Source organism: Herpailurus yagouaroundi, unplaced genomic scaffold, assembly GCF_014898765.1.
Source record: "Herpailurus yagouaroundi ecotype Mexico unplaced genomic scaffold, PumYag 197, whole genome shotgun sequence".
Taxonomy (NCBI): domain Eukaryota; kingdom Metazoa; phylum Chordata; class Mammalia; order Carnivora; family Felidae; genus Herpailurus; species Herpailurus yagouaroundi.
In genome coordinates, this window is record NW_024412428.1 from 18,774,435 (window position 1) to 18,788,775 (window position 14,341).

The following is a 14,341-nucleotide window of genomic DNA, read 5'->3' on the forward strand; positions in this document are numbered from 1 at the left end:
AAATGGAGCCAGGTTATAAATAGGTATATACATGAGAGTTCATTCATTCAGTTAATATTTATTGAGTGCTTATTATGTGCCAGGTTCTGTTCTAGGCTCTGAGGATATATCCACAAACACACCAGACAAAAAGCTCTCCCCTTACGGAGCTCACACTCTAGATCTGTCTTAATAAGGGATGGGATTAGCAAATAAATTCACAGAAATTCAACCATAACTCTTGGCCAAAAAACAAAAACAAGACACACATTTAAATAGTTTAATTATTGGTGTTATAAATGTCTACTGTTGCTATGTAGTTTTTATTGTATATTGTACTTACTATATTCATAATATATTCATACCCATGTGTCACTCTATAGGGATTCTACCTGTAAGACGATATAAAGAACTTCACTGGCAATTTAAGAGTTTCAGGGATCATTTTAAGCATGCTTGATTTCATTCCAAGGCACAGTCTTTAAAAATCTAACCAGCTTATAGGTGTGACTCTACTGTACCAAAATGAAAACGCTGATATTGTTGGGCAGAACATGAGAATGACCACCTGATGAATCCACGTCTGGCCAGGCGAGTCTGGTTATAGGGAACCAATACTTGGAGAGACAGTACATTCACGCGAATGCACAAGGTTAGTCAACCATGAAATTCACATCAAAAAATTAAAAAAAAAAAAGTTCATGAGCCATTTCCCATTCTTTCAGAACAACTAAAACAGTAAGATCTTGAGGTCAAAAATAAAGAAAAAATGTTTAACGTACTGGCTTATTCTGATTAAAAGTTTATCATTTTCATATGTTTTTCAAAGAGTATTTTAAAAAGAACACCAAGGTAAGAAAAATCATTTACAAATTTTCCAGTAATTTTACTCTATATACATTAATTCCAATCATTTAATCCTGAAAACAACCTTCACTTGTACAGTGTAAAAAAATCTTTGATAGTGACTAGAAAAATCCCATTATCATAAAGCTACAAATTTATGCTCCTAAGAGCAAAGTTAGTAAAGCAAAAATAATAATTATACCAGTGATAAGCACCGAGATGAATTTTTTTGCATTTAGGGCCTGATTGGTTGTATTTAAACATAACTTCTACCAATAGAAGACCAAAATAACATCTTATTTGGCAAAAAAAAAAAAAAAAAAAAAAGGGGGGGGGGGGAATGGGGGGGGGGGGTGGAATCAAAAATATACGTATATAAGTCTAGAAACAGTGAAGAATGCCCACTTTAACAGTAAAATCAATCATACTTGTTTTCTAATTAAAGTGACATGTGCAAAATATAGTCACGTCACTTTTCTTCCTCCTAGTTCACTTTATACAATTTAGACTGCTCCATTTCTGTTAATGTGTTGTCACACTAATGTAAATAAATATGTTGAACCGTGGGAGTTTGCTGTAATGAATCCAAATCATAAGAGCTAGATCCAGTAGCTCAGACAATCTCAATTGCAATTCATTCCAACTGCTGAAACAGATTATCATTTACCTTTGTAATTTCTGAAAAGCCTTAGCCAGATGAGACATCATGTGTGTAAGCGTGTGTGCAAGTGCATATGAACATGCGTGTACAAGTCTGCCAGAGCAGTGTGAGTGTGACCCAGAAACAGGAGTGCCACACAAACAAGTCTACACGATGGCCTGAAAGACACGGGGCCACTGTTTGGCTAGACACTGAATTCCCCCAAAACACTGAGGCTGAACAATGAGGACATTAGGGGCTATCTGTCATCACAAGACAGAATGAGCGACAAGTTTGGAAAATGAAGACATTCCAGTAACGCTGGAGGATGTGAAGCAGCAACAGCCACTTTTGCAGGCGGGGGTCAGAGACTGACTCTGGCTGCAGTGGGAGGGATTCCCTGGGTCTACAGCTGAGGATCCCTGCAACTCCCCAAAGGGCATCTGCAGGGGGCCCTCCACCTCACTCAGTGACATCTTAGGGATCCCAGAGCTTAGGCCTGGGTATCCCCACCTGCTGGTCACCATGGGTCTCTCAGTGCAGACACTATCCCTTCTGGAGGCTTGGCCGAAAACCATCCCTGCTTCCCACTTTCGACGCAGTCTTAGAAGGGGATCTCTTTGCGTCCCTGTGGGGTCCCTGAGTTTGAGGTAATGCCAACACACCGACATATGAAGTCAGGCGGTCCATCTTAGAACTCAAACAATCGAAATTCAGGAGTAGCCAGTTTTTTGTTATCTTGGTAATACTTGTTAGTGACATAGTTTCTCAACACAGCTTCTAATATATGGGGTAAAGAAAAAAAATATTGCTGGGATATGAAATATTTTTTTAAAGTGCAGTGTTGAAACTCCTTACGAGTAGGAAAAGGAGACCAATTACTTGTCCCCTTTCAATGTTCCTGTCCTTGGCTTTCCAGGTCAAAGAGCACCAAGGTTCCTGTTTAAGCGACCTAAAGGTTCTCCCGGCCCCTCCCCCGCACAACCCTAGGGTATTCCTGAACCCTCTAAGTTCCAAATTTGTAATCACATCTCTGGGCGTGTCTATACAGCTCATTAATTCAGTTTCAAAATCCACAGCATTTTTAAAACAAAATGACATAGTTGCATTCTTTAAATGCCAGCTATGAAATCATTACTTGGAAAAAAAAAAACTAGTCAGACTATACATACGTAAGTCAAATACAACTCTCTCCTTTTTTAAGGTGTCTGTTGAAGACATGCTTATAACTGCTTCTAAAGAAAAGCCCTTACTTAGGAGAAGCCTCATGTGGCGTTCTGTGGTTTCACGTCCTGTTCAGTGTTGTCAGTTAAGCTACACTGTACGTATGACTTGCTTCATGAACCCTCTCCCATAATGGGCACATTAGATGCAGAGGAAAAACTTTGTTTATAATTCAGTGAATCTTAGTCACACCAGAAAAATGATCTAACCTGTCCAAACACTCAACTTCTTCCCCCATTAATAACTAAATTCCCTTCTTTAAAAAAACAGATTTGAGGATCAAGTTAAAATTCACCATATTTCAAGTTAAACCCTGAGGGCTCTATACAACTGTAGCATGATTTCCAACTCACTGTGGCATTCAGTTTTCTGTATTTTCCTATATTTATCCTAAGTAAACTTCCTGGACCGTAATATTTAGGGAGAAATTAAAAGGGTTTTATATTATAGTGTAAAGTTCCAGAAATTCTCAGTTCATCAAGGTTTACTCTGAGCTCAATGTCATACAACCTCTACATGATACAAGTGTATGGACAAGAAGTATTTTAAATCCAAAACCCTTAGCTCTGTGTCATAAATAAATTTGGGTAAAACCGCAAGCCTTCCACTGAATCATCTCGGCAAAGATGGCCCATCTTCTCTGCCAGAAGCAACCTAGGAGTCAAGGGGAAAACCACAATCATCTGTCCATTCAGAAACACAAACACAGTTGTAATGAAGACCAAGGACTCGCTTACCTTTCCTTAGCCAGGAGGACAGACATTCCCACCAGCTTAGCAAACTCTTCTGATGTCAGGGATCCCTTTTCTGAAACCTAACAGAAACACAGCAGGAAAAAAATATGATAATTTGGCCACCTAGGTACTAACCTAGGGAGAATGTCTACCATTATGCTCAGGAAATAATATATTGAATTTCCTAATAAAACTCAAGAATATTCAATATTGAACTAAATCTTCTTCACTAATGCTCAATTCTACAAATGCGGGAGGGCCCAGAATGAATATAGCAGAGCCTAAAACATCATGAAGCCCTCTACAAAGTTACAAAGGCACTGTACTCAACCCCCAAAATAACCCTTGATATTCTGAAAAGGAACATATAATAAATTCTAATGGAGTACATACTGCATGTCCCACATATAGGGTTCTCATATATAGGTTTAGCTTAAAATATATGGTAGAAATATCTATAGTCTTGAGGTTTTCCTCTAATTTAAAATAAATGTAATAAATATTTAAATTAGGCAGGCTCGCCACAGAGGCTATGAAGGCAGTAATGTTTCAAGTCTCCTAATGAGTAACAGCAGTAGTTTGGCTGGTAAAATCCATCTAAACTACAGTTCCTTTTCGTGTTTTTTTGAAGCAATTATTTCATAAAACAACTTGTGATGTTTTATAAGACTGTTTATGTAGGTGGTACTGAAAGAAAAAGTTCAGTCAAGGGTAACATTCTGATGAACAAAGTTAAAAACCTGTCCGCAAGACTGAGATTCAAACAAAAAGATAACACCTCAGGAATTCTAATTCTCCTTGGCAAGTCTCAAAAAGCTTTAAAAGTATCATTTTGATTAGTATTCACTCATGTTAATAGGTGTTTTTAATTGGGTCTACAAACATTACTTTTTAGAAAAATTAAATTCAAAAGGAAAGCCTGTTTCTCAAGTTGCTATGGAGTCACGTCTTGGTGGGCAGACTAATGAGGAAACTGGTTCACATACGGTCTCCAAGGCTGAGGCCACCATTTCCTCTTCCTTGTGGGACTGAAGCTCAATTACCATGACGCCACTGTCAAAAACTCGGAGCCTGAAAACCGCAGATGGGAAAACCAAGCCGTGAGTATCTAGGATCTTCAACCACTAAGGAGGTACAAATATCCTGTACTTTCTTTTATGCTGGGCATGAGGGCAATATTACCACAAAACAGCATCTAAAACATAACAACCACAGGCAACTACAGCATAACTAGGAACTCACGAATAAATACAGTTAATAACATTATGAACTATAATCCACAGGCTAAATAAAATATGTCTGGCACTTTTTTTTTTTTTTTTTTTTAATCTGAAGGGAGGAAAATACAATTCACAGCTGAACATCTGTAGTTTTAAATCTCCAGAAACAAGCACGAAACGTCTAGCAGAGGGGCTGGTTATTCTGACCTCATAGGAGAGCCCACATTCTTCTTTCATTGCCCCAAATCAACAAGAGTTGGCCCACTAGCCCCTCAGGCCATGTACAGCCCCGATAAGGAGGGAAGCTAGGAGAACAAGTGATTTCTGCTCACACGGTATAATTCCCAGAGGGGCGATGTGTTGGTTCACCATGCACAGACCTGTGTGGGCAGACCTGGCAGGGTTTTCCTGTCTACTGTGTGAGGAACAGTGGCTCAAGCTGGCACTCTTCCTGCAGAGGTTCTTTTACCTGAGAGGTAACTGTAGTGCTTCCAGCATCTTGCATGCATTCACTAGATCTTCTGGTGAGAGCAACTAATAGGAAAGAAAATCCAGTTTATACTACAAATTAACAGAGTGATGCTCGTGTGTTCAAGGCCCATGGTGGGTGTGGGTGTGGAGTCTATTTTTTTTTTTTATTTAAAATAAATAAATAAATAAATAAATAATCATTTAGCAAGGCTTTCATGTTGCCTTAATCACCACAAGGAAAAAAGGATTAACAAAGAAGCAAAGCAGTGCTATCCGACAGAAAGCGATGCAAGCCGTATATGTAACTCTAAGTCTTCTAGTAGTCATATTAATAAAATAAAAAGAAACAGGTGAAATTAATTTTAAAACATGTATTTTATTTAAGCCAATAAATCTAAAACATCAACATATAATCAATATAAAAATTATCAATGAGATATTTAACATTTCTTTCTTCTGTACTGAGTATTCTAAATCTGGTGTGTAATTTACACTTACAGCATATCTCAGTTTGGGTTAGGTGTATTTCAAGTTCACAGTCGTCACATGTAGCTAGCTAGTGGCCACCCTTCCAGACCCATGCAACCTTAAAGAATCAGCCCACTGTGGCGTTTGACAAATACAGCTTGGAGTCATAGGCCCAGCCTGGGTCCGAATGCCTGTCAAACCTCTATTTCCAGGTGCAGCTTTGGTCAAATAATTTAATCTCTGGAAGCCTCAAGTTCCTCATCCTCATATTATCCCCAAGACGGGGACAGTAAAAGTAGCTGCCTCACTGAGGTGCTGGGAGGCATGGTCAGTAGGAGGTACTCACTGACGGCAGTCTTGAGGACTATTCAAATGAAAACAGAGCAGAGGCTTTGCTCGTGAACCTGGGGTGGGCGCTTGAAAGATGTAGGAGTTCTCTGCACAGAGGTGACTGCTGACACCGCAAAACTGTTTGACTGAAGGGCACAAAGAGTGCACGGACCATACACATGTGGGTGTGAAGGGGCAATGAGAGCTGAGGAGCAGCCGCTGCTGATTCACGGCCAAAGGCAGAGGGCAGCTTTCCCTCTGTTTCTCTCCAGGCCATCTGTGTCCAACCCAGTTAGTCCAAACACTGAACTGTCGCAGGGAAAAGGCCTCATGCACAACCTTACTAATCACAATACAAACAGAGAATATTAAAGCCAGAAGGTATCAATCAGTCCAAATCCTTGTTTTAGACGTAGGACAACCGAGTCTCCGTGAAGTTAAAAGTAAGCTACTCAAGGTCAATCAGCATGTCACTGGTAAAACCAGGAAGAGCGCTTACCTCCTAGATCCCCAGGGCAGGACAGCATTCTTGTCACTGCACCACACTGCTTCTCAGATGGTTTTGATATTCTCAACCCTTCCTCAAATTGTATTCACTGCAGGGGAACTTGTATTATGTTAAGAAAGTCTATATTTAGTTAAAAGAATATCTAAATGTTCTATTCTTACCTCCATTCCTCGAGCTCGGTTTACTAAACAGTATACCTCCGTAAGTGACATTATTCCCCCTCGTTCCTGTTAAAATACGAAATTTAAAAAGTATGATGTTATAGTTCATACAAGTTAGCATTCCTTAACAGAAATCATAAGCAGAGTGAAATCAGGATTCATAAAATTTCCTAAGAAGCCTTTTAAAAACTAAATTTGCACACAGGAAAACCTAGCCAGATACGTGAAGCATTTCAAATTCAGTATTTGGACTTTAACATCATTATTACTGTTTCAACATTTACATAAATGAAAAGAGGGCCTCTACACCAAGTTTCAAAAAGTGTATTTAAATGTTTTGAGTATTACAACTAATAAATGAAAAAATTATAGAATTAAATGGCAATATCACCATTGTAATCTCTAATGAAGTAACGGACCTAGACATTGAGTGTTAGTAGCTGCTAACATCACACACAAAAAAAGACATTCTGTACCTGCTGACGGAAATGCACAGCACCCTCTATGAAATATCCAGCAGAAAAAAAAAAAAAAAAAAAGAACTTCTAGATATAACTACCAGTCTACAGGGAATACATAAGGCAGGGAAGTATGTTAACATACAAGTCAGCAAAATCCAGACTCTGAGACACTCTATAAGAAAAACCACTAGTTTCTTCAGTAAATAAATTTTATAGGAGAGAAAAAAAGAGGAGAGGGAAACCCACGGAATTAAAAACAAACAAACAAACAAACAAAAAACACCTGGGTGGCAAATCAACCAATTGCAAAGTACCCTGATTTGAACAAACTAACTATAAGAAAAAATGTGAACACTAAGTAGGTATTTGATTATATTGAAAATAATTTTTAATTTGTGAAATGGGATTATAATTACATTACAGGCATCTTTATCATTGTAATTACATATTGAAAAATTTACAGATAAAGTAATGTGATGTCTTGGATTTGCTTTAAAATAATATTTTTTAAATGTTTATTTATTCGCTTTGAGAGAGTGCGTGAGTGTGGGCCTGCGAGTCGGGGAGGGGCAGAGAGGAAGAGAGACAATCCAAGCAGGCTCTGCACTGTCAGTGTAGAGCCCTACACGGGGCTCAAACACACCAACTGTGAGATCATCACCTGAACTGAAATCAAGAGTCAGGACACTTACCAACTAAACCACCTAGGTGCCCCTGCTTTAAAATAATTTCGAGTGGACAATGTTTACAGATAAACCTGGATGATGGGCATGCAGGGATTCATTATATTTTTCTTATTTTGTCATGTTGGAAATACTTCTTAATATGAGTGCTTTAATAAGTAAAGTTTTGATTGCCTGAGTCATGTTAGAAGATATATCTGTGTTATCAAATTACAACAGCACACTATATATTCAGACTAGATATATAGAAATATATGTAAACATCTAGAGATCATATGTTTCCTTTTGAAAACAGGAGAGAAGAAAAACTTTATATCAAATAGATTTAGGAAGTTACAGATATCTGAAATGGGAATTGAAAACAACTTAGATTTTGACAAAAAAAAAAACAAAACAAAACACTAATTTAATATTCCTGAACAAAAAAATAACATGTTAGTTGAATAGTAACCATACTGTGAAAGGAGTTAAACCCTTGTTAAGATTTCTGATGACACGGAGAAAATTTAACACAACCGAAAGAGACCACTCAGGTTTTGTTTTTACCTCCAGCGGCGCCTGCAGTATCCCAGCCAGCTGTTTGGCCAGCTGCATGTGGTACTGTGTGCCCGAGCCGCAGGTCTCCCTGGTAACTGGGTTAGCTATTCCCATGCTCAGCAAATAGGATTTAAACCTGATGGTCTATAATAAGAGGAGAAAGTGCACAAAAAGACTAAAAAGCAGAATTAGTCTTTCCACCCCAACATTGAAAATCTTTCTATCATAAATTCAATTCTACTCAATTATATCTGTATCTACCCATTTCTTCTACTGTGTTTTGATAGTGTGAATTCTAAGAAAGTGGATTTCCAGTAGTTCCCTGTGTGAAGCTAATTCTTCTTCTTTTTTCTATCTTGATATCTCATACTCCACTGAACTCATGAGTTTGGTGTGAGAAGCGGCTAGGGAGCAACTATGCTGTATTTAAGGCCAACCAAATGATAGAGCCAAAAACCTAGAAAGGAAAATGGCTGTGACCAGATTGTACTGAAATTTACTGAAACAAGTATCAAATTTATGGATATGTATAAAACAACCACTCCTTCCACATTTCAATATCTCTCTTTTCCACACTCTAAGAGAATGTACAGAAGTATCCTTTAACCCTACTAGAATCAGCAAAGTTTTTATGGTTGACTTTTCCATTAGCACTTTCATATACTCGCAAGTCCTAAAAGAAAACACTCCATTAAGAAAGAAACTGCTAAACCACTGAAACATCACTGTTATTTGTGTAACCTGGTTTCTAATGCCTTAAAAAAGCAATCTATTTACCTCATCTTCTGTGATGTCACCTTGCTTGTCTTTAATCTTATTAGCAATTGATTTTGATAACTCCACCATTTCCTTAGCCTGTGAAGAGAACAGCAAAAGACTGAAAAAAAAAAAAGTCCCCAAAGTGCCTTGTTAACAAAACACAAGTTCAAAACTTACATCATAATTGGTAAGAATTTAATAGGTGTAAGTTACATATACCTTGACCATTAGCTTGCTGAGGTCTTCAAAGGCCTGAAATGAGAAATGAGTTTTTGTTGGAATCTAAAGATTGAAGATGTTTTTAAGTAATGAAGCACTCTATTTTCTTCCTTTTGACAAAAATTTATGAAAACTTCTTACAAATATCTATTTATATAAATATTTACATAAGTAATAAGCCTATCTTATCCTAAGGATTCAGTTTAGCTAAGAAACCATAAATTTTCCAAAACAAACTGCAAAAAACAACTTTTCAAATTTTCAAAGAAAAAGGTTATGATTGATTAAACAAACAAAAGGTGACATAAGTAATAAATCGTTCAGAAAATATTGTTTACTGTTCTTTCACATAAGTAAGAGAATTTGTCACTGGTTTTTGCCAAAACCATTTCCTGATGGGAGGTCAAGAATCAAAGGCATTGTAAAGCTTTCCTGGTTGAAAATGGCAATGTGCAGCTGCCAGAATACTTCTTTGGGCACAACAATTTTGGCTTTAATAGCAGGTGTGACTTAACTGAAACTGTAAACCTCAGCCTCTAAATATTGAAGAGTTTATACTTGTAGCTTGGGATGTAGTGGATATCACAAAAGAAAAACATTCAAATACCACCAAAATATACCTAAATAAAACCCATTAATTGTTTGATTTACTACAATGAGTATCCACTTCAAAGGCCTCTTCAAACTTTAATCAGACATATTTATAGTAAATTTATTTCATATCGCCAAAAACGTACTTCCAATGAAGAACATCTGCCAAATGATGTGCACAAATGTTATTTTTTTAAGCCAATTAAGCAACTTCGCATTAACTGAAGAATCTTTTGGTCGATACAGAATAATGGTCAGCAGATTCTGATAAGCCCATGCCCATCGTAATCACATACAGAAAAGTATCCCCCATCTGCAAAAGGATTTTGCTAAAAGAATAGAGTGTTGTGTAAGATTCTTATGGCCAGACTTACTAAGGCTAATACTGAGAACAAAGGGGAATGTGCACACACCTAACAGGAATTTCCTCAGATAAACAAAAGGCTTAAACACTGGATTCTTATCAGCAACAGCCAGCAGATGCAGGAAACCTTTTGTGGGAAACTCGGGGCACCAGCTCTGAAACTAAGTCAACTCTAACATTTAAATGGAGGGCAAATCACACACCAACCTAGTTTTCAAAAATAAAAGACACAGACACTTTACACACTTAGATTTTTACTTTGAATATACAAAATATTTACAGATTTCTTTTACCGGGGTAGGGAACACTAGTAAGACAACACTTTAAAAATTTTATATGGTAAATCACTTTATTTACTAGGTTACATTCCCATAGAAAAAATATGCTAAAAGTAATAGTGAGTCCACACAGAATACATCAATTAGCCCTCTTGCTTACAGTCTGTAAAAGACAAATACAAATATTTTAGTGTCTTAGAAGAATTATCTATATTTTAAGTAATCATAAAACACAAATGAAAGCTTCCTCACATCTATCCATATTATTATTCTAAAATAAGGAATTAGCCAATTGTCCAAAAAAGAGGTAGAGAAACTACCTACAATAAAAGCAACACATGTGCAAATGCAGAACAGATGCATTTGCCCACTCTGCTATTTTATCTGCCAGTTTACAGAACTTTCTAACCCTCTACCAAGTCCACAGTCAAATTTCTACTCCAATTAAAAAAAACAATGACATCTGCTTTAAAAATACCCTCGTAATGCTGATTTATAGCATTATTTCTTGTTTCCAGTCATTAATTTGGTTATCAGCTTTAGTAACTATTAATATATTCTTGAATATTCTGTTTTGGTTTTCTTGATTTTGTACCTTTACATATTCTGTTCCCTCTACCTGGATCCTCTTATCTCTACTAGTCTTCTGTTAGTGCCTGCTAAACTTTCAGGCCTTGACTTCCATTACTTTTGCTAACAAGACTTCCCTGAACCCCAAGGAAGTTAGAGGCCATATAATGTGTTCCTGCAGCAGCCGCCATTTTCTCTAACGCAGCATTTCTCCTGCTGTAGAGAATGCCTGTTTGCTTGCCTGTCTGGTGCATCATCACAATATCTAAAACATCAACCTGATGCAGGGCTTGCACAAAGTGGAGAGCAAGGACCACCTGCTGAATAAACTACTGACCTGCATGAACGAGCACGATGACTGTATTGAATCCTTTGAGCTATGCAACTCCACGGAAATTAGATTGAAACACAGCAGCATTTCATAAATTAAGAAAAACATTATTTTGGGTTTTTTTAATTAAAAAAAATTTTTAAGTTTATTTATTTAGAGAGAGACAGAATGAGTGGGGCAGGGACAGAGACAGAGAATCCCAAGCAGGCTCTGCACCATCCGCGCAGAGCCCGACATGGGGCTCGAACTCACAAAACCGTGAGATCATGACCTGAGCGGAAGTTCGATGCTTAACCGACTAAGCCACCCAGGCGCCCCAAGAAAAACATTATTTTGAACACCAAATTGGTATGGCACAATTCAGAAGAATACTAATTCAAAATTAGTTCACTGCTCCGTGCCATCTCCAAAAGTGTCACACAAAAGGATGACAGTAAATGTCACTGAAAGAGGGCAGTGATAGTACCTTCTGAATGATAAAGACAGTAGCTATGATGCAGTCGACTACACTTGTCTGCAAATCAGAAGACTGAGTTCTCATAACCCTGGTTCTGAATCTAGTCACTAGCTCTGAGATGATTACTTCTCTGGATAGAAAAAACCCCTTTAATGCCAAAATGCTGGAATTTTATGAATTTAAAGATTCTGGGAAGATGGTGGCTAAATGACAGCATAGTTTTTTAATCTCTCTAAATCTTAACATGAAACAAGACAGCGCAACTAGATCTCAAAACCAAAAACCCATAGGCAGCATATACTATAAAACTAAATGACAAAATAGCTATAATAACCTCTAGGGGTGCCTGGGTGGCTTAGTCGGTTAAGGGACTAACTCAATTTCAGCTCAGGTCATGGTCTCACAGAGTGTGGGATGGAGCCCCAAGTGGGGCTCTGTGCTGTCGGCACAGAGCCTACTTAGGATTCTCTCTCTCCCTTTCTCTCTGCCCCACCCTTGCTCTTGCACGCTCTCTTTCTCAAAATAAATAAATAAACTCAAAAAAAAAAAAGAGAGACGAAGGGGGGAAGAAAGGTCCAGATAAAAAACAGAGGAAGGGAATAGGGTCAGGAAACCAGAAAGCAGGCCACCACCGTTTTTAATAATGCATCAACACAGAAGAAAAGTGGGCTCTGTGGAATAAGACCAGCTACCCGACACTAGGCCTTTCCCTGAAAGGGCAGCAAAACTAATTTAACATAAAAAATAGTACAGCAGGGGCGCCTGGATGGCTCAGTCAGTTAAGCATCTGACTTCGGCTCAGGTCATGATCTCATGGTTTCTGAATCAAGCCCTGTATCAGGCTCTGCGCTGACAGTGCGGAGCCTGCTTGGGATTCTCTCTCCCTCTCTCTCTGCCCCTTCCCTGCTCACACGCTCTCTAAAAGAGTAATAAGCTTTACAAATAAAAAGAGCTGTTTCAAAAAAAAAAGAAAAGAAAAATAGCAACAGCCAAGCAGCAAGGTCAAATGCCACACAAAGTTATTACGAGAAAAAAGAAAATAAGGAGAGTAACATTACAGACAACAAAAGCAAGCCAGACTGACATGCTCATAGATCGGATCAAAGAACCTTTTATTTCAACATGAGCTAAAAGACGTTAATAAAATGACACAAGCCATGAGTAGACAAAATAAGTCAGAAATGAGGTGACAGGATTCATGAAAGAATTTTTAAAAAATCAATTCAGAAATAATGACTATATTAGACAGAACGCAAAAGTGAATACACAACAGATAGTATATTAAGAGAAACAAAAGTTTAAAAAGAGGGAAATCTTCTAAATGAAACAGAAATGAAAGAGATAAAAAGGGTCTGAAAGAAAGTTGCGAGCAGTAAAGCTAGGCAGTAGAGCTCCAGCATACAGCTAACAGGAGTCACCGAAGAAAAATTAAAAGCAATTATTAAAAACTATAAAATTGAAAAAAAAAAACTCCCTAAAATTAAAAGAAACAGTTTCTGGAACCGAATTCTGAAAGCGTCTCGTGTACCTGAAAATAACAACCCAGAATGACTAACACATTGACACATTCTGCTAAAATTACTGGGCTTTCGAAAAAAGGGGGGAAAAAAGCCTTTGGGCATCTAGGAAAAATACTGACTTTTAAGGTGGTGAAGAATTAGATTAGCCTCCCTCTTCGACAGCAGCACTTCATGCCAGACACAAAACTGAAAGCAACCGATTAAAGGCACTCAAGGAAAGAACACGTGAGCCAAGGATTTTAAATCCACCAAATGACTTCATGTACAAGGGATACAAACATGCCAGAACTCAGGGAATACTGTTCCCGTGAGCACTTCTGAAAAATCTACTGGAGGGAGGTCCACATCAGGACTGGTGGTGTCACACATAGTTACCTGTACAACTAGGACTCACTGAGAGCCAGAGCAGAGAGAGTGCACCCAGTGGCTGAATCTTCAGATACTGCACATCTATGTTTAAAATTGGGAATAATGGGGAGTTCACATACACACACACACACACACACACACACAATCTTTTTAACTGTTTTAGTAATTATTTGGTAGTGGTATCCTGACTTTGAACAGGAAGTATCACTATGACCTTATGAGGCACTTGTACTCAAACAAATAAACAAACACCTAGCTCTTTCCACTAAAAAGGACTAGAAATAAATATCAGCCCAGCAGAGATAGAGTCCTAGCAGGCAGATTGTGTTTTAAAATATAATTTACCACTAAAACAAAACAAAACAAACAGAGATTCTTAGGTAATGATTGATTCCAGATCTGGGGCAGGAAACATACAAGATGGTTCTGGAACTTTTGTCACATCAAATAGTAAGGAAGCTATCAAAGTCCACCAGGTCACATCAAAAATACTAAGGGGCCAACCTAAAGAGGCTCCCACTGGCCAAAGATGGGACAATGTGGGCTTTAAACAGGATAATAATTGTAATTGATTGAAACCCAACAAATATGTTACAATTTATGAGTTCACAATAATATGTA

At 37.8% G+C, this 14,341-nt stretch overlaps 1 protein-coding gene across 1 annotated transcript in view; it reads right to left on the bottom strand.

Annotated features, from left to right (window-relative positions):
* Positions 1-844: 844 nt before the first annotated feature.
* Positions 845-14,341, bottom strand: part of VPS36 (vacuolar protein sorting 36 homolog) — a 29,716-nt gene continuing 16,219 nt past the window's right edge. The window contains exons 7-14 of the mRNA XM_040448313.1: positions 9,241-9,273; positions 9,040-9,117; positions 8,272-8,406; positions 6,582-6,647; positions 5,113-5,177; positions 4,410-4,494; positions 3,427-3,503; positions 845-3,343 (exon numbers count right to left, since the gene is read on the bottom strand). Of these exons, the coding sequence (XP_040304247.1) occupies positions 3,250-3,343; positions 3,427-3,503; positions 4,410-4,494; positions 5,113-5,177; positions 6,582-6,647; positions 8,272-8,406; positions 9,040-9,117; positions 9,241-9,273 (633 nt within the window). The 3' untranslated portion in view covers positions 845-3,249. The remainder of the gene's footprint in view (positions 3,344-3,426; positions 3,504-4,409; positions 4,495-5,112; positions 5,178-6,581; positions 6,648-8,271; positions 8,407-9,039; positions 9,118-9,240; positions 9,274-14,341) is intronic.